This window comes from Ambystoma mexicanum, chromosome 8, assembly GCF_040938575.1.
Source record: "Ambystoma mexicanum isolate Mex_15411 chromosome 8, UKY_AmexF1_1, whole genome shotgun sequence".
Classification (NCBI taxonomy): domain Eukaryota; kingdom Metazoa; phylum Chordata; class Amphibia; order Caudata; family Ambystomatidae; genus Ambystoma; species Ambystoma mexicanum.
The window spans coordinates 1,121,160,636-1,121,178,199 of NC_090929.1; the positions used below are offsets into that span (position 1 = coordinate 1,121,160,636).

Below are 17,564 nucleotides of genomic sequence, written 5' to 3' on the forward strand. Positions count from 1 at the left end.
TAGGTTTGGGGATTGGTCTAAACCATCCGAAACCACTACAGAGTGTGAAGGGATGGCTGCAGGTTGAGCCAATGTACATACCACAGCCATTTTATCCCTTCCTCTTGGCTAGAGCGTCAAGAAACCACGCAGGTGGCAACACTGTGCGGTATAAGAACCTTTAACATAACATAAACAAAGGAATCCCGAGAAACAAAATGGCTGAAAGCAGGACATAATTCTTCAGTACCCCAATGGCTACCAATAAGGTATATTGGGCTACTAATACAGCAAATTGGCTTGCTCCCTTGGTGAAGCCAAAACTAAATTACAGCTGCCACCACCCTACTCTCTAAAACCAGTGTAGGGTGATACAGTTAACCTATGGCCAAAAAGGGGGCTTAAAAGCACCCCTGTCCTAGAGCCCACATCCATTGCTATAGGACCGTGTACTAAAGAAAGGGTTGCAGTGGCAGGGGGACTTCAGTAGAATTTTCATTGATCACACAATTAGGTCAGAGACCCTAAAAAAGAAAACACAATGTAGGGATCCCATAAAAGGAATAGCAGTACCCAAAAAAACGAATACTGCCCTAACATTATTTTTAGGACTTGTCGAGATGGAGAAAATAAATAAACGTGAATTATTGTCAGGCAAAACTTTGGATATTGCTGTACTTTGATAGCACATGGCACTTGCATTGAAAATCCAAATGTAATTTTGAAGAAAAATGTACTCACAAGTAATGTGTTTTACGGTTATGGGGATGTTGTTTAAAACACACATTTAACCTTGTCATTCTTTCTTTTATTCAGTGTGTGGTTCATGATATTTTGAGAGGCATGTTCTTTAAAAACTGAAATGGCTCTTTAAGACATAAGATAATGAAACATTTCAACTTCATTAGAATTCAGGCAAAAATGTGAGATCCCCTTTTGTGAGCATGAATGGGCTGTTCAGTGACACAACGGCCACTCAAGAGGGTCTACACTCATGCTGTTGCCCACTGTGCCATTCGCACACAAGAAAAATCACTATTTGCATATTTAGTGTGGTCCCACTCAAAGGGACATTTCAGCACCGAAATACCAGCAAAGTCTCTATTCAACAAGAATACCAACAGCAACCCCAGATGCTCATTTTTGCCTTGTTCTGCATCATCGGGAGGTGAAACAGTGTCTCGTTTGGCACAGAGAGCAAAGAGTCCATGTCTAGAATACCCTTTGTAACTTAGGTTCACAATTAGGCAAAATGTAACAGCCTCTTGACTGAGAATGGACACTCCATGAATGCATTGTTCTGTGGGAAGGTGCCCACTGAGGAGGGTCTGCAATCGTGATTTAGTCCGGTGTGCCATTCGTAGAGGAGAAATATCCATTTGTTTATCTGTCTGGTACTGCCCAACATGATAGTCCGACACTGAAATGTGTGCTTGGGTTGCTGTTGGTCCTCTTGTTCAGGGTAGAATTGCCAAGCATTTTGGTGCTGGACTGGTCTTGTGGGTGAGACCATGCTGATATTCAAAAGGATAGATCTTCTCCTCGAAGGGTACAGTGAGCTAAAACAAGGCTGGCTGTAGACCCTCCTCAGTAGGGCCTATCCTATAGGACAGTTATTTGGCTATGGTTTTTCTCAGTCGACGAGTTACCACATTTATGCCTTCATTCAAATGTACGTCTTAACGGGGAATATCCAATCAATTTTGGAAGAGTGTGAAGGAAGTGCTGAATGCGAAGTGCTATAAGATCAACCTTCTTAAAATAGTTGGATTATTCAAACCACATAACTCTGAAGAAGACCAATACTGCATCTTTCCTCATCTACTCTTGCAATGACAAAAAAGTAAGAGGTAGCTTTACTGTTATTGCCTCACAGGAATGTTTAATCCGGTGTAGTGAAATTGAATGCAACCTATTTCCCCAAAGGTCCGAGATTAGACCCATCATGTGCTGCACCATAAAGTGATATTGATCCCAACTGGCCATACCCCATATAGTAAATGAAGTCCAACCACGAGTGTCCCACATAGTAAGATTGCCATCCACATCCACTGCCCTGTCCCTTTCAGTGGTATCCTTAACCAAACCTGCCTTGTATTGTGATTAAACCAATCTATATCATCACAAGTAATATGAACTTCAACATACACTGCTTCACACAGTGATCATGTACCCAACCTATGCTGTATATATATGAAAATTAACCCAAATTACCCCATATACTGAGATTAAGCTCAGCCTTGAATGTTATGGCTAAATACAAAAATTAATTTTAGCCTGTACTGTTCCATACAGTAACGTTATTCCCAACCTACCATATAGTGAGACAAATACCAACCGTCAAGTCTCTATATAGCTCAAGTAACCTGTGCCTACACTCTCTCATTTAGTGAGGTTATCCCCAGACCTCTTCTGAGAATGCCCTGTAATCTGGTATTCAAGCTTAATTCACATGGGCAATGCACATGATGAAATGCAACCCTTCATGCCCACATATGCTGTGCGGTATCTTCCAGTCTGCAACACATCATAGTCGGGCCCTCCTTTGAAAAAGTGAGGAGTTGAAGGGTGGAATAATTGCATACCAAGGCACAACTAACCAGTTGTTTGTTTCCTCTATTCAGGACTCTTCCATATTCGTCTTTCTTCTGACTACTAAAGTGGGTGGTTTAGGGGTGAACCTGACTGGAGCAAACAGAGTTATCATCTTCGACCCGGATTGGAACCCGAGTACAGACACCCAGGTGCGTGAAAAACCTCAAAGCAAGCTTTGCTTTCAGTTTCTGGTTGTGTGTTTCAAAAGTATTTAGTGTGAGAGCATGATCCCAAGTTCTTAAATAATTCCTATATCCTCTACTGTGATCTCATCTTGCCTGTAGTATGATTTAGCCAGACCTTGCTAACCAGAATTGGATGAGAGTAGAGAGCAATATGCTAAATGCTGCTTGGCTGTTCTAATATGTCACTGAGTCGGGCTACTGATAAGATCCTTTGGAATCTGAGGCACTCATGCTGTGGTGAGTTACTTTTTGGCATGAGAACTTAAGTTCCACCCTGCACTTCTGCTGCAAGGCCCTAGGTATTTTCAATTTTACATGATCTGGTTTACCCAATTTTTCCTGATGGGCTCTTCAGGGATCAAGTGCAGATTGTGGCCCCAAGAGTTACAAAGCCTTTTAGGATTACGGTGCTGCAAGGCTCACTCCACGTGCAAGCTTCTGAGCACAATGTGTTTCGTCAGCTTTAATGGGAACAGCCTTTGTTTAATTATTGTAGAGACGCAGCCTTCTGTGCCCTAGAGGTGGCATTACTGGTAATTACTTTGCCGATCCGGTAAGCCCATACAGAGTCCAACAGCAAGATATTATTCGTCCAAAAGTGCAAGTGGGACAAAGCTGTTATCATTTATGGTTGTTGGTGCTGCCTTCCTCAGATAGCAAGGGCTTGGTTAACCAAAACCATACTTGACCCGTTTGTAATTGGTGTCTAATTATGCATGCAGGAATGTTGTTGGCTGTTGTTTTTGTGCTTTGTCCGAATTGATATTGGTTTTGTTTCACCCTTTGCACCTACTGCACGTTAACAAACTCCAATAATTGTTTGGACTTAAACAAAGAATATTTCTAATTTGCTAACTTTTTGTAGTGCACAATAATAATAATATAACCAATAACCAAGGTGTGCGCCAAAATTCAAAGCAGTCATTTTAAGGAGATTATGGGCTAAATACTGCATTTTTTGCCTATTTGGACACAGCCCTTTTCAGCAAAAAAGGATTCTTTCTGCAATTCTTTTTGCCATAAAAGAGTATATGAAACTTTGCCAGATTTGGCTTGCGTGTTCTGATTTGGCCAAAGCAATGCTTTTAGGGCAGAATTCCATTTTGGGTGGGTTCTGCAGTCTCATTTGATGGGACCCCTACTCTTTTCGGGTAAACTTGGGTACAGATGCCAAGATCAACTGTTATCTGGGGCCCCCTCACGGGCAGGGCATTGGTATGACCAGTGCTATCAACAGTGATGTTGATCGGATTAGGGTGGATTGCCCGGATACTGTGGGTTTTCTCTGCTGATGACAGGGCCTTTGTGTTACCCTCCTTTCTTGGTTGGCATTCCCCCGTAGTTCTACCTCCTCCTCTGCATTCAAGAATTAGCAAGAGCAGTGTCTTTAGAGCTGCTAATTCAGTGAGAACAAGGTTACATTTGCATCTCATTGGTGGTCCCTCGTTCACTTGGTCCAGGGTGGGGATGGTGTTGGTTCTAGGGGCTGGGGTCTAATAAGCAGGTAGAGTAAGCATCCAGCTGGTGCCAGTTTACAATACACATGTCCCGCACCTCTTCTTTGTGGTCTTTATGGGCTCCTGGTGGTATTGGGGGGAGGGGACGGACCCTCCCCTTGCAATTTTGCGAGGGACTTGGCACTGCATTCAGGATTTTAATGTCTTTGGCTGCACCTGAGCTGGATATGCAATGGCAATGTTAGGGTCTTAATTACAGTTCGCTGAGATCTTGCCATCTGTGGAATTCTTCAGAGTTGTGAAAGTGAAAATGGTTGATTCGAGGCCCTCTAGGTTGACCTTGCCCAGGTCGGAATCCAGCCCCCCTTCAGATTTTTACCACACGTTGAAGTGTTGGGAGTCCTCGCGTTTTGCTCTTCGAGCTTTTTGCGTTTTCCATGCTTTTTCAGCAGGAAAATGCTATTTTTGATCCATTCGAGCACTTGTGCTCTATCGCTTAAACACCCGATCAACGGGGATCCGTTTTCCGACTTCATTCTTCGCCCCTCAAGGGCTTCAATCGTGGAGTGTTTCTCTTGGAAGTTTCCATAAGCCCTTCAGGCCTACACCACACTGGACCGTGTCGCAGAAGGAAGGGGCCTTCCTCTTCAAGCTCTGCTCCAGCTGCGGTTTGTGAAATGTTTTCACGGACGACAAGCATTCCCAGTGCCTGTATTGTATACACCTGACGCACAAGGAGAACGATTGTGAGATTTGCTGTGGCTTCTCCAAGCGCACGATGAAGGATCGCCACGCCTGTCTGACGACGTGGCTGAAGGCCAAGGTCTCTACCCCGAGTGGTTCCCAGGGACAGACCTCACCTGGATCCGGCCAACCTGAACGGGCTTCTAAGTCCTTTGAGGGCGCTCCATCCGTGGGGCCCATGACCAGGCCAAGCACTGCAAGTCCACTTCCACCGGGGTTGCAGCGCAAGCAAGTCCTGCGACGGTCGGGGGGCGCTCATCGTCATCATCTGCTTCGATCTCCAGTTCTTCGTCTAAAGGAAGTCAGCTTCCCCTGGGAAGCTGCGGGAGAACCAGGAGAAGGAAAGACAGGACAAGGGGTCTGCCGTTCCAGCTCAGGCCAAGGTAGTCCAGGCCAGGACGTTGTGTTCCTGTATGCGTTTTTGCCGTTGCTGCTGCGACTCATCAATCAACTCGGACGGTCCCGGTGCAGGATGATCCTCGTCGCACTGGCGTGGCCGAGACAAATTTGGTTCTCGGACCTTCTGGGCATGTGAGCATCCCCCCCAGTCAAACTGCCGATGGACGCGGATCTTCTCGCCAGAGAAGTGGGCGCCATCCTCTACCATGACCCGGGGTCGCTGAAACTGCAGGCCTGGCTTCTGCAGCACTAGAGTTCAGAGGATACGATATCCCAGTGGACTTAAAAGAGGTGCTTGCGAAGGCCAGAGCGTCCTCGACTCTCGTGTTATGGACACAAATGGAAGAGGTTTTCAGTCTGGTGCCGTGCACAGAAGATTAATCTTCTTCGGATTACAGCACCTCAGGTGCTGCCATACTTGCTGTTGCTGTCCAAGGCGGGACTGGCACATGCCTTCATCAAGATCCATCTGGCAGCTATCTCCCACTACACCAGAACTCCGGGGCGGTCATCCCTATGGTCCCATCACCTGGTGAAGGAGTTCATGAAAGGACTGTTCCGATCGTTCCCGCCGGTGAAGGCTCCGGCCCCAGCGTGGGAGCTCAACGTGGTGCTGCCCAGGCTTATGGGGCCGCCATTCGAGCCTCTGCATTCGGCACCGTTGAAGTTGCTGTCGTGGAAGCCAGCGTTTCTTGTGGCCATCACCTCTGCACGACGAGTGGGAGAGATCCAGGCCCTCTCCTGTAAGCCTCCATATCTGACATTCCACGAGACGAGGGTGGTGCTGAGGACGCACCCATCCTTCATGCCCAAGGTGCCGTTGGACTTCCACCTCAACAAGCCTTTGGTGTTACCTATTTTCTTTCCATCGCCTTTGTCGCCGGCTGAGAGGACTTTGCACTCGCTGGATGTGGCTAAAGCGCTGAGGTTCTACGTGGACCGCATAAAGAGTTTTTGGATGACATTACAGCTGTTTGTGAACTTTGGACCTGTGAAACAAGGGAAGGCCCTCTCGAAGGCTTCCATTTCCAGATGGCTCTGCGGCTGTATCATGCACTGACACCGGTTGACAAACCGACCGTTGCCCGGGCCTTTCCGAGAGCCCATTCTACCAGAGCGATCGCTGCTACCACAGCGTTCCTGTCTGGTGTGCCCCTGCTTGACACTGCAGGGCTGCTACGTGGAGGTCGACACACACCTTCACAAGATTTTACTGCGTCGACCGGGATTCCAGGGAGGAGTCCAGAGTCGGCCAGGCAGTGTTGCGCAACCTGTTAGCTTAAGGTGAGCCTGGTGAGGAGATAAGAGATGCTTAATGTTGAGTTGTTGTATTGCTTAATGTTGAGCCTTGCCACCCCCTGTGGTTGTGCATGTTTGTACTGTTATGTATTCTGATATTCATGAGCATGTGAATCCATGCCAGACCCCATGCTGGAGAAGGAACAAGTTACTTACCTGTAACTGTTGTTCTCCTGCATGGGTCTGGCATGGATTCACATGCGAACCCTCCCGCCTACCCCTCTGCAGCTCTTCTCTTGGTCCTACTGCCACTTTACGTGCTACCAAATCTGAAGATGGCTGCCGGAGGAGGGGCTTCGGTAGAGGGCAGTCATTTGCTGGGTGCAGTATGACCCAGAGACCAGTGATTAGTTATTAGTAGAAAGACCGTTCAGAAACAAAACTGAAACTTATTTTTTCTTTACCGAGGATTCCCAGCCAGACGGGGAATATTTATGAGCATGTGAATCCATGCTAGACCCATGCTGGAGAACAACAGTTAAAGGTAAGTAACTTGTTCCTTTTGAGTGACAATAATTATCTGTGAATTTTATGTTTGGTGTGTAACTAAAGGCCTAAAAAAAGAACTGTATCTGGTATAAATAGTGTCTAATTTGAATTATTAGTGTTGCTTTGTGTGGACTCATTGTAGCCCTAGAGCACTCTCGCACTTTTCCTGAAACTAAACCTTAGCTGCCCGCTTATCTTTCCTTGATTAGGTTTTAGCTATCCTGTGTGTCTTCCCTATTTGCCATATATGGGCAGGCCTCCCAGAATCCTCCTAACAGGGCTGATTTTGGAAATCCATCGTAACACAGTCCCTGCAAAATATCAGTCCCTGATTCATGGAACGTTTTCCTATGGGATTGCGCCATTATAAAACACTTCCATGAATCAGGCCCATTGTGAAATTTCAAAGGCGGCAGTGATTACACCAAAGTCATGAATGCCTCTAGAGCCCCTCCCACCTTCTAAAAAGGACAGCAATTGCCAACCCACCTGCCTCAGTTCAAACGTAGGTCATAATCCATGCCTCCACTTTAGAGGAACATCAGACTAAATGTTTCCCATGGTAGGATGTAATCATCAATCTGTACAACGAGTTCTCAAACGATGAGCAGCCTTTAGAAGAAGAGCTTGAGGGAGGTGAAATTCCACAGGTTAAATAGTCTGTCGTTATAAGACAGAAAAACCATGACTCCCAAGGAAGAGTGGCACCTAGATGCTAGATGATATTGTCTTGTTCAATACCATAATTCCAAAGGGGGCAGTCATTTTGTACCTGCAATTTTCTCTGGAGGGGACAACCTCGGTTCACTAGGGGCATAGAGGGAAAAGGCACTGTAATACTACTTTATCGATCCTAGACACTATTTGGGAGATGGGAGCGACTATTGTTAATGTGCCAATTCCTGTGCCAACTATCATTGCTAAACCGGAGAAAGAGTATAAAGCGCTGGACACTGTCCTGCTCTGCCTCAAAGGTGATTCCAAGCCAGATCCTGTTGTTACAGTTAGGTGCAGATTGCCCATCTAGCCTCACCCTTGACGATGACTATGGACAAGGAGGGTGGGAAATTGGAGGCCATTGGATGAAAAATGTCAACATCGGCATACATGCCCGTCAGGACAGCTTATGTGATAGCAATGACAACTCGCTCTGACAGGGTACTCTGGCCTAAAATAACACATTATTGGACCATCTGCCAACTGACCTACAGAACAAAACACTAAGGAGTGTAAGACGAGGTTATCTGACCAATCCCGGCTCCATACCTCAAAGCAATCTTGGCTCGCTTAGGATCCCCCCTTCCTCACAGCTTGCCATTGGGAGGTCTGATCCAAAGGGGAAAAGAGCAATGCCATGTCATAACTTCAGACAAGTCGGAGCTGTATATGATCATCCAGGGGCACGCCCTAGAATTAGCCAGAAATCCCCTTCAGTCACCCACTTTATAGTGAACCGCCATCATTTGCAGCAACTTTTAACGGGAATTGCTCAAACTTCTTCAAAAGGGAGCCCTAGAGAAAGTGGAAATACATCAAAAAGTAAGGGATTCTGTTTAGGCTACTTCCTGTTAGCAGAAAGAATGGCGTCCCATTCTCGATCTAAACCGCTTCAGCATGTCTATCAAGTGGCTCACCTTCAGGGGGTACCACATTGCAACAAATCATGCCATGGGTGCAGGAGGGGGGGCTACTTGGCAATCACAGACCTAGAGGATACCTATTTTCATATTCCAATCTATTAGGCCTGCAGGTGATAACTCAGGCTTATCGTGGGCGGAGAGCATTATCATTTCTATTCTGTGACCTATCCTTCATTCTCAGATCTGCACCAAGAGTCTTTACATAATGCTTGGCACTGCTACGAGCGAGGAAAGTAATTGGTGTGTCTGTAGCTGGCCCCTGTCTAATCAGCCTACCAAATCAGCTCTTAAACAATTGAACTGCATTGGCCGGAATTTCAAATGCCTTCTGCACATGATGTCCTCTTGTATATCACTCATACCTCCTTGCAGACTATGAATACCCCTGCTCAGGAGGAGATGGACTGATCTTGGTTGTCTCCCAAATAAGAGTTAAAAAAGCGAGAAACCGAGATGTTCCTGAGGGTCATCAAGATCAAAGGTGCCACCCTGTCCCAATTAGGCTTGTCTGGATATATTGTCTTGCGCAACATTTGTTTAATCATTGGTTGTACCTTTCCACCAGTCCATCCGTGTGTGGGGGAGGCGGGTGGTGCACCACGGTTTTTAAGTGATCTATATGGAGGGTCTGGCATACCTGTTGTACCAGTTTGGATGTAAAGTTGGTGCCTTTTATCAGTGCCTACCTCTTTGGGTATGCTGACTCATACCATAAAGGGAATTATGGCATTACACACCCGTCCCGCTGTTATACCTTACAATGGGAATTTCTCTGGATACCGGGTTGCATAGTCTACGACCACCCGGAGATATTTGTCCTCTACTAGACGATTATAGGTGTATGACTAAGTCCATTACAATATGCTCGAAGGGCTCCTGTATTAAAGACATCAATTGTAATGGTGCCTTCGGTACATTGTCACAGTTTTTTAGTTGACTGTCTGGACATTATGTGCAAAAACGTGTGGTTTCCCCACATATCCCTGGACAGTAGAATCACTGTAATATTTTCTGTTTGGTTTTGTTGGACCCTTGAAGACCTTCACCGATCTGATTGGGTGCTGCTACCATCAGTTTTTCAAAATTTCCTGGGAAACAACGGCTTTCTCACAGGTTCCCTATTTTCTTCTTTGAGGATTTGATAGAATAACCCCTTTTCTTTCCAAAAATGCGTACCTAGGGTCTGTAGACATTGGGACATTGGCTGTCATTTTCCTGAGCGAGTCGTAGTGTTAGGGTCTAACCCCTGAGCCATTCGAAAGCTGTACCCTTGCTGTACCCTAGCTCGTCGATCTTCCAGTCTAATGCAAAGGGGAACATGGACCTAGTGTTCCAGAGGCGTTTCTGTCTCTTCTTTTCTGTCTTTCTTTCCCCCACCTCTGGGATCACTAGTTCTTCATGGGGGAAAAAGGGGCATCTTGCCACCACTCTTATTCTATTTCCCTAACGATATATTTACACCCAGGGTCTTTGGATCTCACTATGAGAGGTTCAGGCAGGGAAGGTAAAGCAGCAGGGTTTAGGTGCAAATCCCTTCCCCTTATCTTTATCTGTACCTCTTTTAGAAGCTAAGGCTTGACATCTCCATGTATACACTGGATACCTACCAAGGGTCCTTCAGGGTCTGCATTTAATACATGTGCCAGGATCATGGGGGGGGGGGAGCTGCATTGAGATTTATCAAATTCTGTTCCACAGTTATGATCATGACCTAGGCCACAGTGGTTGACTGAAATGAAACTGCATTTTCTGTGGTAACTAACTTTGCCTTTATTTTCTTCACATTAGGCTCGTGAGCGTGCCTGGAGAATTGGTCAGACGAAACAAGTTACTGTGTACAGACTCCTCACAGCTGGCACCATAGAAGAGAAGATTTATCACAGGTCAGTGAGCAAAGACTTCCACCACTATAACTTATCTCAGGCTTTTAGCAAGACCTATGCTCTGTAACAGGGTTGAGGCTCCTTTAGGATATAATCTCAGTGTTACGACTGAGGGTTTTGGTCAGAACCAAGGCACTTCTTCAGCATGTGATCTGGCATGGATTCACATGCACATGAAAATGCCCCATCATCGGGCTGGGAATCCTCTATAAAAGAAAAAACAGTTTCACTTTCGTTTATTAACTGTCTTTCTCCTATAAACCAATCACTGAGCTCTGGGTCATACTGCCCCCAGGCAATGACTTCCCTCTACCTAAGACCCTCATCTGGCAGCTATCTTCAGATTTTTACAACACGTTCAAGTGTTGGGAGTCCTCGTGTTTTGCACTTCGAGCTTTCTGCATTTTTCAGTGCTTTTTCGGTAGGAAAACTGTTTCGAATGGATTGTGTCCTCCCACATATTCCTCCTCTTGTGATAATTCGTTATCGCCAACTTTGCTGCTTCAGGAATGTTTTTTCGGTAGAGGGCGCTGTGCTCGAGGTTGTGGCGTCGGTTGTCCCTCGACGGGCTCCGCTCCGTGTCGACGTCACCGTTGGTATGCTGTGACTGATAGGCCCAGCGTGAGAGGAAAGTGTAAGAAAACGTAAACTGTACTGCGGGGTCGGCTGGGAGGGTCGATGAGGAATACGTGGGAGGAACATCCAGTCGAAAGAACGTTACAGTTGTTAAGTAACTTGTTCTTCCAATGGATTGTGTCCTCCAATGTATTCCTCATCTTGTGGTAGACTCCCATAGCAGTGATCAATTTGGAGGTGGGAGTGCTAGTTTTTGTTTTCATGAACAGAGTGAAGTACCGCCCAAGCAAATAACCCTTCATTGGAGGAGGAGGCATCTAAGCAGTAATTCTTGATAAAGGTATGCATTGATGCCCATGTTGCTGCCGAGCAAATGTGTTTTGCAGGGACTCCCCTCTTCAAAACCGCAGAAGTAGCCATTCCCCTAGTGGAGTGAGCATGTAGCCCATACAGTGGGTCTTTTCCTGCTAATCTGTAGCATTCCAATATAGCCAGAATGATCCAGCGGGATATAGTTTGTTTTGTCACCGCTAACCCCAATTTACGACCTTTGTAACCCACAAAGAGTTGGTCATTTTGATGTAATTTTGTCATTCTTGAAATGTAAAAACTGAGGGCCCTCTTGGGGTCCAGTCTATGCAATCTCTCCTCTTATTTTCCCAAATGAGGAGGAGGATAGAATGTAGGCAAAATAATTTTCTGTGACAAATGGAAGTCAAAAACTACTTTCGGTAAGAAAGATGGTTTAACCTTAAGAACTATCTTGTCCTTGTAAAAGATGGTATATGGAGGTTTACATGAGAGCCTGTAGCTCGCTAACCCTGCGGGCTGATGTTAATGCCACAAGAAGGACCGTCTTTAGTGTTAAAAGCCTCAATGGGCAGGAGTGCAGAGGCTCAAATGGTACACAAGTTAGGAATTTAAGAACTAAGTTTAAATCCCAAGTTGGGAAATGAAACGGTATTGGTGGATATACATTGGTAAGACCCTTCAGGAACTGTATGATTAATGGAATTTTAAAGTAAGAAACCTCTTCCGAGGAGCGCTTAAAAATGGATAGCGCAGCAAGATATCCTTTAAATGTTCCAATCTGGAGCCCCAGATTGGCTAGGTGTAACAGAAAGGAAAGCACCATTGGGGTGCCACATTGAAAAGGGTCCACATCCCTGTCTCTGCACTAGTTACTGAACTTGTTCCAACAGCACCGGTACAAGGATTTTGCTGCTGGCCTTCTGGCCGAAAGCAAAATCTCCATTACGTCATCCGGAAGATCCCAATCCTTTTATCTCAACGTGGGAGGAACATCCAGTCGAAAGAACGTTACAGTTGGTAAGTAACTTGTTCTTTTGTTCAATCCAGCCTGTGTGCTCCATCTCTTATCCATCCAATCAACGGGGAACTGTTTTTTGGCTTCGTTCTTCGCCCCTCAAGGGCTTCTATCGTCTAGTGTTTTTCTTCTTGGAAGCTTCCAGAAGTCCATCATGCCTACACTGTGCTGGATCATGTCGGAGGAGGAGGACAGGGCTTCCCTCTTCAAGCTCTACACCAGCTGCGGTTTTCAGAATGTCTTCACGGGCGACAAGCATTCCCAATGCCTGTATTGTTTGCACCCGAGGCACATGGAGGAAGATTGTGAAATTTGTTGTGGCTTCTCCAAGCGCACATGAAGGACCGGCATATGCAACTGGCAACGTGGTTTAAGGCCATGGCCTCCGGATCTGGCCAACTTGAGCGGGCTTCTAAGTCATTTGAGGGTGCTTCATCCGTGGGGGCCCAAGACCAGGCCAAGCACTGGGAGTCCGCTTCCGCCGGGGTCGCTGCACAAGCAGGTCTCATGACGGTCAGGACGCGCTCATCGTCTCCATCTGCTTCGATCGCCAACCATCGCTCCAGCTCTTCATCGAGGAAAAAGTCAGCTACCCCGGGAAAGCTGCAGAAGAAGCCGGAGAAAGCCAGACATAACAAGGGATCTGTCCTTCTGGCGCAGGCCAAGAAATTGTCTCCCATCGAGATGCTTGCAGCCGCCCTCCCGGCCCAAGGTACCCCGGTAGTGGCGCTCCTTTCCAGGTGGGAGGCTTTGGCCAAACCGGTGGAGAAGACTCCGGAGAAGAGGATGCCGTCCTCATCCCTAGGCCCACCCCTAAGATCCCGAAGAAAGGGGGAGGGGTGGACGAAGAGCTTCAAGGCATGGATATTTCTTCGTCCGACGAGGAAGAACTTGTTTCCTCCCACACCATCCCAGAGGAGATGGGCGACATGACGAGAACGATGACACAGGCGCTGGGCATAGCAGTCCTCTCCCCCGGGGATCTGTCGCAGGATATTCTTTTGACCCCCCACACACTGGTGTTGGAGATTCAGAGGAGGATGCAGACGGCACTGCCAGCGACTCCACCAACGGGAACCCAGTTGACACCGGGGACACCACCTCCATAGAAAAGGAAGAGGCACCTTACACCTCCGCACCAGCCGTCACTGTCACCCCCGCCCCCACCAGGGAGACCGGGACAGACACGGCTAAGACTGACACAGAAGATGGTGGCCTCTCACCGCCACCAAGGGCTTCTCCACCGGACGAGGTGGGATCTTTTCATTCAATGATTGCCCGTGCATCAGAACCTTTTCACTCACCCTAGAACAGAAGAAAAGGAAGGGTTCCTGTACCAACGCTGGGAGGTGAAGAGGAAGACCATTCTGTCCATACCACTCGTGGATGACGTCTGGGATGAGGGGTTGGCACTCTTGAAGAACCCCTCCTCTGCCCCGGCTAAGAGAGACCGGCTAGAGATGAAGTATCGGGTGCCGCACCCAAGTGTCTGAGGTCACAACCATCGCCGGACTTGGTGGTCTCGTCTGCGGCAAGGAAGAAATTGTCCAACCCGTTGTTGTCAACCTCTGTTCCACCTGGATGGCAAGGGGATAGAAATTGGATGCTGTGGGACGGAAAGCCACCTACTCGGCGGCGACTACGGTCAAGGCGGCCAACGCCTTAGCGATCCTGGCCAGGTACGACCGGGAGATTTGGTATAAGATGACTCCGATCCTGGATTTCCTCCCCGAGGACAAGCGTGCCAAGGCAATGGAGATCCTTCAGGAAGGCGAGGTGGCTTCAGACCACGCCATCGCTGTGGCCCTGGACATTGGAGACACAGGATTACGCCAGATGAGGAACAGTGTTTGCCTCTGTCGTTGTGGCTGGCTGAAGGCCACCAACTTTGGACAAGAGGTCCAGACGAGGGTCCTGGACATGCCGTTTGACGGAGACAATCTTTTCGGCAAGGCAGTCGACAAATCTCTTCAGGCCATCAAAGCCGACACGGTTACGGCCCGTGCCCTTGGCACGCAGCAGCAGCAGCACTGTCCGTCCCTCAGGAGGAAAGTCGGAGTGGTCTTTGAAGAGTTTCGGTGGTGGATAATCCTCTTACCGCCAACCCTCCCGTTCCACGACCCAAGAAGCCTACAGGGGTCGTTCCAAGGCCTTCAGAGGTGGCCGCCGTTGTCGAGGCTCCGAGGGTGGCGTGCCGGCCTACAAGCGTGATTGAACCCACAGAGACACTTTGGAGTTTCAGCAAAAGTGTCAGAGAATACCTACGGTGGCCTGGCAGGAACTACATATCCCTTAGCTGCTGCTGGAGGTTCAGGCCATGTTAAGAAAAGGGGAAATTAAGCTGGTTCCAAAGCGACTCCGGGGCTCCAGAGTTTACTCAAGATACTTTCTTGTAAGAAAGAAGACCGGGTGCTGGAGGCCCATTCTTGACCTACAACGACTCAACAAGTACATCAAGTCTTAGAAATTGAGGATGGTCACGTTGCAGCACATGCTCGGCCAACTGGCGGAGAGAGACTTTGTCATCGTTGGATCTGGAGGACGCGTACTTCCACGTCCCCATTCACTTAAAGCATTGCAAGTTCCTGCACTTTGTTCTACAAGGGAAGCACTACCAGTTCAAGGCTCTTCCATTCGGACTGAAGTCGGCGCCCAGAGTCTTTACGAAGTGCCTGGCTCCAGTGGTGGCCCATCTACGACTACAAGGAGATCATGTGTACCCTTACCTCGACGACTGACTTATCTGGGCCAAGTCGGAGGACACCGCCGTCGATCACACGGAGAGGACCGTCCAGCTGCTGGCGGATCTGGAGTTCTCAGTGAACTATGCAAAATCCTGCTTAACTCCATCTCGGAACGCGCTGTTCCCGGGGTCCAGACTCAACACAGTGTCTTGTCTAGTGGCTCTGTCGGAGGAGAGAATAGCGGCCATTTTGGGCAAGGTGCAACAGCTGTTAGCACTAAAGATCACCACTGTGAGGACCATCAAGTCCCTGCTCGGCATTGTCGTCCTGCATCTACGTAGTCCGGCTCTGCAGGTTGCGGATGCGACCGCTTCAGGAGTTCCTGGACACCCGTTGGATCCAAGTGTTAGGGAGGTTAACAGACTGGATTGTGCTTGATGAGGATTTCCTTCGAGCGATAAGGTGGTGGAGCGTGCACTTCAACATCGCCGGGGGGAACAGACTTCCAGAGCCCTCCAAACCAGGAGACGGTCACGACAGACGCTTCCCTGGAACGGTGGGGAGCGCACACCGGATTTCTCCACGCCAGGCGCCTGTGGTTACCAGTGGAGAAGATGCTACACACCAACGTACTAGAACTACGGCTGTCATTTGGGCCCTCAAGTCATTTCTTCCGTCGCTGAATGAAAAACTGAGGGTCTTCACGGCCAACTCCACCACAATATTTTACAGCCAGAAGCAGGGGGGAAGCAGATCCCCGGTGCTCTCCAGAGAGGCGCAGGAGTTGTGGCCGTTGCCCACAGGATGTTACTCATTCCTTTCCACCTGGCGGGAATAAAAAGCACTGTTGCCGACTCTCTCACCAAGGAGCTGCGCTCTTACCATAAGTGGGAGCTTCGGTAGGACCAAGTGGACAACCTTTTCCTCAAGTGAGGCAGTCCCCAGATCGATCTGTTTGCGACGGTAACGAACACCAAGTGGCAGAGGTTCGCCAGCAGGTTTCCCTAGCTGGGGAGCATGGGGGACACATTCTCCTTCCCTTGGGAAGGCCTTTTTCTGTATGCTTTCCCCCCTCACACTCCTCCGTTGCCACAGCTGGTAGTACGAGTCATCAATCAACTCTGTGCCGGGGCAGGATGATCCTTGTCGGGCCAGCGTGGCCCAGACAAATCTGGTACCCGGACCTTCTCTGCATGTCAGCGTCCCCTCCAGTCTAGCTACCAGTGGTAGCCGAACTTCTCGCCAGGGAAGGAGGCGCAATCCTGCACCACGACGAGGATCTCTGAACCTGCAGGCCTGGCTCCTGCAGCCTTAGAGTTAAGTGGTTACGAGCTTGCCTACGGACTGCAGGGAGGTCCTCGCCAAGGCCGGTGCGTTTTTGACTCTGAAATGCTACGGACACAAATGGAAGCGTTGCGCGACTTGGTGCCAGTCGTAGAAGATTAACCCACTGAGGGTCACGGTCCCCCAGGTCCTGCCATATTTGTTATTGTTGGCTAAATCGGGGATGGCTCACGCAGCCATCAAGGTGCATCTGGCAGGTATTTCTCGCTACACCAGGTCTCTGGGACGGTCTTCTCTTTGGTCACACAGTATACTAAAGGAGTTAATCAAAGGACTGTTCAATTTATTCCAGCCGGCGAAGGCTCCTGCCCCGACGTGGGAACTCAACGTGGTGCTGAGTAGGCTCATGGGGACCCCATTCGAGCCAATGCATCAAGCTCTGCTTAAGTTCCCATCTTGGAAGATGGCTTTCCTCGTGGCCATCACCTCTGCCAGGAGAGTAGGTGAGATCCAGGCCTTGTCCTGCAAGCAGCCTTACTTGACTTTCCACAAGACGAGTGTGGTGCTGTGGACGCACCCGTCCTTCATGCCCAAGGTTCAGTCGGAATTTCATCTCAACAAGCCCTTGGTATTACCTGTTTTTTTTTTCCAACGCCTTCTTCGCCTGCTGAAAGGACTTTGCAATCGCTGGATGTGGCTCGAGCACTGAAGTTTTATGTGGCCTGCACAAAGGATTTCCGGAAGACTTCTCAGATTTTTGTGACCTTTGGTCCTGTGAACCATGGGAGGGAAGGCCTTTTCCAAGGCTTCCATCTCCAGGTGGCTCTCCGGCAGCATCACTCATTGTCACCGGTTGGCAAACCAACCGTTGCCTGGCCGTCCGAGAGCCCATTCTACCAGAGCGATTGCTGCGACGACAGCGGTCCTGTCTGGTGTAGCCCTACTGGACATCTGCAGGGCTGCTACGTGGAAGTCTACGCACACCTTCACGAAATTCTACTGCATCGACAGGGATTCCAGGGA

The 17,564-nt window shown here is 48.5% G+C and overlaps 1 protein-coding gene across 1 annotated transcript in view; it reads left to right on the forward strand.

Moving 5' to 3' along the window:
• Positions 1-17,564, forward strand: part of ERCC6 (ERCC excision repair 6, chromatin remodeling factor) — a 921,458-nt gene that overhangs the window by 757,012 nt on the left and 146,882 nt on the right. Inside the window, exons 15-16 of the mRNA XM_069611154.1 lie at positions 2,604-2,723; positions 10,576-10,670. Coding sequence (XP_069467255.1) covers positions 2,604-2,723; positions 10,576-10,670 — 215 coding nt within the window. The remainder of the gene's footprint in view (positions 1-2,603; positions 2,724-10,575; positions 10,671-17,564) is intronic.